The sequence below is a fragment of the Lampris incognitus genome, chromosome 6, assembly GCF_029633865.1.
Source record: "Lampris incognitus isolate fLamInc1 chromosome 6, fLamInc1.hap2, whole genome shotgun sequence".
In the NCBI taxonomy this organism is placed as follows: Eukaryota; Metazoa; Chordata; class Actinopteri; order Lampriformes; family Lampridae; genus Lampris; species Lampris incognitus.
The window spans coordinates 11,094,586-11,101,259 of record NC_079216.1 but is presented as its reverse complement, the minus strand read 5'-3'; the positions used below and the strand labels follow the sequence as shown (position 1 = coordinate 11,101,259).

The 6,674-nt window shown below is 53.0% G+C and overlaps 1 protein-coding gene across 1 annotated transcript; it reads right to left on the bottom strand.

Annotated features, from left to right (window-relative positions):
* Window positions 1-503: 503 nt before the first annotated feature.
* Window positions 504-5,707, bottom strand: dusp6 (dual specificity phosphatase 6). The gene is made up of 3 exons (XM_056281325.1): window positions 4,530-5,707; window positions 3,872-4,306; window positions 504-2,466 (listed from the first exon to the last, which is right to left on the bottom strand). Exons 1-3 carry the CDS (start codon window positions 4,927-4,929, stop codon window positions 2,153-2,155), a joined length of 1,149 nt encoding a protein of 382 aa, XP_056137300.1. The 5' UTR covers window positions 4,930-5,707; the 3' UTR covers window positions 504-2,152.
* Between the last annotated feature and the right edge of the window lie 967 nt (window positions 5,708-6,674).

The following is a 6,674-nucleotide window of genomic DNA, read 5'->3' as shown; positions in this document are numbered from 1 at the left end:
CCCCCCACCACCACCATGGGGGCAGCACCTGGAAAAACCAGTATATATATGTTGTTGTTTTCCCCTCCTCCTCCTCTTCTCTCCTCGCAGCGTGACTGGGATCACTCTCTCCCGGTACCTGCTCGGTGACATTTTGCCTTTTCCGCCAGCGATCGTCGCCCCGCCCAGAGGGGGACAACGTGCGCCAGACGCCTCGTTACACAATTGTCGTGCGACACGACAATCTGATCCCGCGTGGGGAGAGGCGAGGCGGGGAGATTGCGTTGAAGAGCTGCGGTTAATGAATAGCGTGGCCTTTTTTTCTGCGCGAGCGGTCCGCGATTCAAGTCGGGCCTCGTCGTCTTGTCGTCGTCGTCGGCGTCGTGACGGCCTTGCCGGTCAACGCTGGAAAAGTGCGCCGCGGCAGGTTGACAAAAGACACTTACATAAACGCGTTGCCGTGGACACGGTCAGAAAACACACGGTTGCATGGATGGACAAAACAAAGAGGCGAGGGGGGGGGTTGCTGAAAGTGTAGACAAAATAGCAATTTATTAATAACTTATCTTTTCTTTACATTCGCAAGAGGAGTGTGAAAGGGTGGGGGGGGCCTTCTCTCAGGAGGAGGAGGGGGAGGAGGAGGAAGGGGGAGGGGGGGCAATAACCCCCTCCCGGTACTAGATACGTATATCTCTCAATCCACAGAAAAAAAAGAAAAACTGCATTTCATAGAGTTTTGTCCCTGAAGAGGCGAGGCCGGGCGAAGCCGCTCGCTTTTGTCGACATCTCAGAGACTTTCAGCCGGTGTGTTACTCGGCATTAACTTCCAGAGGAGACGTTACTGATAGACCAGATGTAGCCTTACCCACATGGGGGTGGGGGGGGGTCCCCTCATGGCTGCCCTAAAGCTTGCCCCGTCTGATTCAAACGTGGCTGGGGACTTGTTGAAGCCATCCCAAAAAATTATCAATAGCTCTCCGGAAAAACCGGCCCTATGAAAAAAGAGCTTAGGCTACGTGAGATTTTTTTTTTTTGAACCGTCGTGCAAACCGGTGACAGGAAGTGACGTCAGCACTCTGAACGTTAACGCGTCGTAAATCCTTCCGTGCACGAAAACTAAGGCATTACAACCAAAGGTGACGTGGATTGGGTTTTGAAGCGGGGGTGCATAAAACAAGGCCGAAAGTGGCTGAATTCACACGTAAAAGCGATTATCAAATATATTACACATATACAGATTCATGTACGATTCTTGGAAAACCTACGAAAAATTTTCTTTTTTTTTTTTGGCATAATCAACTTAAACATACTTGATCGATATGCAGTTAGGTCGCTTACACGAAAGTAGAAGATGAAAACAAATAAAATATTCAGTACCCACTTTTTTTCTTTTTCTTTTCTTACAAAGGGTGTATATACTAGAACAAGGCTTTTTACTGTATGGTCTATCATATGACGATATATATACACAAAGTATATAAATGGTTTTCCCAAAAAAAAAAGACTCCACACGTGTGAAATTGAGTCCGCTATACTGCGCCATCCATACCTGGGGTGCTACAACCCCACCACGGGCTAGTCTTCGCAGAAGACGAGGGGGGGGGAGATAACATACCCCCCCCCAGAAGTCTCGAGGGTGTGAGCGTTTTAATCCCTCAACCCCGAAACCAAATGCAAAAACAAAATGCAAAAAAAAGAAGATTTCATATTCATTTCTATACTTTTGTCGAGTTCGAACAATCACGTCTCTTTGGCACGCCAGCCGAGGAACTTGGATGGGTCCGTCGGATCACTTCCTGTCCCTTCCAATGCACTGACAGGAAACAGAGAAGAAGTCAAGATAGCAATACAGGGAAGTGTCTGCGCCCTCTGCGTTACAACTCATCTCTCTCTCTCCGTCCTTCTCCCCTCCTTTGTCCATCTTCACGTTAGCAGCTGCAATCAGAGCGTCGGGCAGACGGCTCGGCTCCTGCTGCAACCCCGTCCGGCAGCCGTGGCCTCGGGCCAGCCGCATCAACAACGTCAGGAGCCCCCGTCACTCAAGCAGGTGACGGGGGGGGGGGGAAATTTGGAAACTTTTTTTGCAGGTTTTCCAGCGGAGGCCCACGGCGTCTCCATTAACCGCTAAGGGAGGGTGGTTTTTTGAGGGTTGTCGGTGAAAACGAGCCCCCCCTCACGTGGACTCCAGCGGGTCCAGCTGGAAGACGTTGTGGTTGGTGGGGGTGGTGAAGTACAGCGGCTGGCTCGGCGCCGCCACGCGGTTGTCGCACGGACTCTTCAGGCCCAGCGTGCGCTCGAAGTCCAGCAGCTGGCCCATGAAGTTGAAGTTGGGCGAGATGTTGGACTTCTTCATCTTGACGATGTCGTAGGCGTCGTTCATGGACAGGTTGAGCTTCTGCATCAGGTAGGCCACCGTCACCGTGACGGAGCGGCTGATGCCGGCAAGGCAGTGGACCAGGACGCCGCACTTCTGACCCCGGGCTTCATCTGAGAGAGAGAGATGGAAGAAGACAGGGAAACGTTATTGACCTCCATCAGAACCACACAACAAAGACTGTGACACAACAGCTGCAAGACACAACACCGCCCATTCGAACGCCTCAATGCAGTCTGAACAACTGGGCATCTTTTATTTTATTTTATGTTTCTGGAGTTTTGCTTTTCGACCCGATAGGGATTTACAACTGCGTTTGTGCTGCCACATGTGGCCAACGAGCAGCGTTCCCCCGGTAAACACGAGACCCGTGTCCGCTATCAGATCTGTTATTTTCGAGCCGAGCTGTGTACGCCGAAGCAGGCCTGGGAGGGGAAGAGGAGGCGGAAGTTATTATCATAAATACCTCCCGGGCGTGTCAATCAACAAACGTGGGGTCGAGGCACAAATACATCAACAGAGTCCTGACATTCTTTAGTCCTGGCTGGAAATTGACTATTACGGTCTATTAAACCATTCTTCCGCTTGCCAGGGTTACTCTGACAATGGTGCCATTTGGGCGTGTAAACGTAGGAGTCATGAGGGCACCCTGTCAAGGCTAACAGGATGTCAACAGGGCCTGTAAATGGTCCCCTTTGTAATGTGGAGGGGAAGGCGGGCGGATCGGGGAGGGGAGGGGTGAGGGAGGGGTGAGGGCATAGCCGTGTCCTAGATTACTCTAGTGCCACTTACTTCCTGTTGCGCTCAAATTACTGTCCTCCCTCCGCTCGCTAAAACCCCTTTTCTCCTGTTTCAACGTGGCCCTTTGTGTTGTAATGACTCAAGCCCCGGGACAGCAGATAGGCCAGGAAGTCTCCTATTGAAGACATCCTTTGCACCCGCCGCGGCGCAATTTAACCGGAACGCCGCCGGGAGCCGAGCCGCGTTCGTCTTGTCTCGACACAATGGTCCTAATCTGTGTGCCATGTATGTCCCCGGCCCCGATGGACTGATAATCGAACGGCGGTCGGGGACACCTCCCTTTTAATCTCAGTTACACAATGAGAGGCCCGGGGAACTTCCTGGTCGTGACAATGCCTATCACCTTAATGCGCTTACACTCCCGACAAGGCCTCTTGGTCAGGCACACAATGACTACTTGTATTTCAGCCAAAAATAAAGGAGCAAAAAAAAAAAATCCAATTTTGTTTTAAATTTCATGCATAATCAAGAAATAAGAACGTTATGCGGGGAAGATAAAACTCGTGGGTCTGGGAAGTTACAGCCTGGGGTCACCATCACAAGAACTACTTATGCTTCATTAAAAAAAAAAAACAACTAAATGTGGAGAATGAGAACAAACCTCATGGACCTGAGAAGTTATTTTAGATTAAGTGATTAGAGCTTCTACTAAATTAAGAGATGACTCCTTCGGTTGTGTTGTTGTTTTGAAAGGAAAACATGTGCAGATGGTCTCACCGATGAAGCTGATGGCCTCGGGGAAGAACTGGGAGAGGTTCTGGCTCCAGTGATCCGAGATGGGGATCTGCTTGTACTTGAACTCGCCGGCGTTCTCGAACAGATTGGGGAGGTTGGGCGTCACGTTGAGGATGTACTTGATGCCGTACTCCTCCAGGATGTCCAGGTTGGTGGAGTCCTTGGCGCAGCCCAGGTACAGGTGGGGCAGGATCTCCACGGGGAAGGAGGGCTGCGGGTTGGACAGCGGGCTGCCGTCGGAGTCGGTGGCGCTGCTCGGGTCGCGGTCGAGGTCCGACTCGATGTCGGAGGAGTCGGAGCTGATCCGCAGCCCGCCGAGGCCCAGCACCTGGGCGGTGGGCGAGCTGCTGTTGGAGGAGCCGTCCAGGTTCGTCTCGCACAGGGCGGGGAACTCGGCCTGGAACTTACTAAATCCACCTATTGGAGAAGAAGAAACCCAACACAATATATACGTTAAGCACTCATTCATCGTTTTGGAGTTGAAGGTGCAATTTCACCAGGTGCGTTGCCATCTTCCTCCGAGGCCCCGCGGCCGCAGAGGAGAGATCAGCGGCTCACGAATGAACAGCACACGGGTTTGGGGGGGTTGGGGGTTGGGGTAGGGTAGGGTGTATGACCGAGGTGGAAACTGGCGACTCACCCTCCAGATAATAAGCCTTGTAGCCTTCGTCTTTCATCCTCCTCAGCAGCAAGCCCAGCACGGAGCCCCCGTCGACGTTCTCGTTCCACTCCCTGCTGTACTCGTCGTACAGCACGATGGTGTCCGTCTTGCACCTCCGCGCGAATCTCTCCCGGTCGTCGCCGTTCGAGAGCAGAGACTTGACGGGCAGGTTGCCCTTCTTCAGCCGGCGGAGCATGAGGCTCGGGATGGCCACGTTTATGGCCGTGTCGACGTGCGACGACTCGAAGAGCTCCTGCGCCCGGCAGTCCATGACCAGCAGGCAGTCCCTGCGCGTCTCCAGCTGCTCCCTGAGCCACCCAACGGTCTTGCTGATCGCCATTGCCGAGTCGAGCTGAACGGGCTTGAGCTTGTCGAGCATTTATAGCGGAGAGCGCTGGACACCTGGCCGCTGGGAAACTGGCTCGGGTCGGCCTGGCTAAGCGTCGCCTTTCAGCGGAGGAGAGGGCCCCCTCCTTGAAGCAAAAAAAAAAGGAAAAAAAAACCTTACGCGGACTGGCGCATGGAGGGGGGTTTAAGCGGTAGCGCGAGGCTGGATCGCGGGAATTATAAGAAGAAGAAGAAAAAAAATGTTGTGCGTCGAAATAAAAATCGTTGCGTGAGAAGAGTCCGACGAATCGAATCGGTTTCTCGCACCTTTGTTGTTGTTGTTGTTGTTGTTGTTGTCGTCAAAAGGAGTCGTTTTCAAGGAGGCGACGGATCGGGAGGCTCTGGCAGATTCCCGTGGTGCAGATTCCCTAAACTTGCGCTCATTCATGCATCTGCGCGAAGAATGCCCGTGTATTTATCAATGACTCACGCCGGCCCCACCGGAGGAGACCGCTCGCTGACGTTTTCTCCGCGTTATATAACTCCCGACTCGCGGAGCGAGAGAGGAGGAGGACGACGAGGAGGAGGAGGGGGGAGGAGGAGGAGGTGAAGAATATATTGCCTTATCTTCCGTTTGAAAGAGGAACGAGAAAAGGAAAAATCCAGACGAGCTTGCGATTTTAGACGGTGGATGCAAATATAAAGCTGCTGGGTAATTTGTCAGAACGCCGCCTGTCTGTCAAGGCAGCCCGCTCGCGCTGAGTAGGAAGGAAGTCTGTGTGTGCGTCGAGTCCGCCGCCGCGCTCCGTCCGCTCTGCTCTCGCTGCGGCGCCGAGCTCGTGAATGGTTACAAACGGGAGGCGTTTCAATGGATACATTATGTCGGCCAGCCAATCAGAGCGGCCCCGGCGGTCGTCGCCTTGGAAACGGGGGCCGGATGGAACGGGGCTGTGTTGATGAATTGTTAATAAGTTTGTCATTCACAAAAACGGAAAGGAATTTCCGCTCCGGATCAAGTGAGTGCAAACAAACAGAAGCGGCGGCGCTGCAGGGGAAGGAAGGAAAGCGGCATTACTTCAGATTCACTGAGGAGGGGGAGGGGAGGGGGGGAGGGGGGGGTCTTACCTCCAGATCACATTTCTTAATGGCGCGGTTACGTTAGAGCAAGTTTGCCCGCACGGCGAACAGAGGCGGCGTAGCGCCCCTCTATTTTATTTATTGACTTATGCACATGCGCTGGCTTTCACGCGCAACAATCGACCCCCCCCGCCGCCGCCGCCTCACGCCGAGCACGGCGATTAAGCAATTACACACTGTGCATTAATTTATCATTTTATTTACCGTGCATTTGCGTGGCCCGTTCGCGTAATCGGGGAGTAACGGGCCTTTAATTTTATTCCGGAGGCTCTGGAGGCACCCTCATGCCTAAAGCAAACGATTGAGTAACTTGAGTAAACGAGTCGCTTTGTGAGCAGACGGCGGTACGTGGGCAGAGAGGGCAACCACCAAACCAGCTATTTCTGTCCCGCTCAGGCCGCCACTGGGCTGCCGGCCGCCTTGCTTTCTGTAGTTGCCATTGTATTGAAACAATTCCCCTCTCTCTCTCTCCTTCTCTCTCTCCCTCTCTCTCTCTCTCTCTCTCTCTCTCTCTCTCTCTCTCTCTCTCTCTCTCTCTCTCTCTCTCTCTCCCTCTCCCTCTCTCTCTCTCTCCTTCTCTCTCTCTCTCTCTCTCTCTCTCTCTCTCTCTCTCTCTCTCTCTCTCTCTCTCTCTCCCTCTCTCCTTCTCTCTCTCTCTCT

Excerpts from the sequence above, each read along its gene's own strand:
- dusp6 (XM_056281325.1), bottom strand. The coding sequence starts at position 4,929 with ATGCTCGACAAGCTCAAGCCCGTTCAGCTCGACTCGGCAATGGCGATC. Across the intron at positions 4,307-4,529 it reads CAAGGCTTATTATCTGGAGG|GTGGATTTAGTAAGTTCCAG; the intron begins GTGAGTCGCCAG and ends CTTCTCCAATAG. Across the intron at positions 2,467-3,871 it reads CGAGGCCATCAGCTTCATCG|ATGAAGCCCGGGGTCAGAAG; the intron begins GTGAGACCATCT and ends TCTCTCTCTCAG.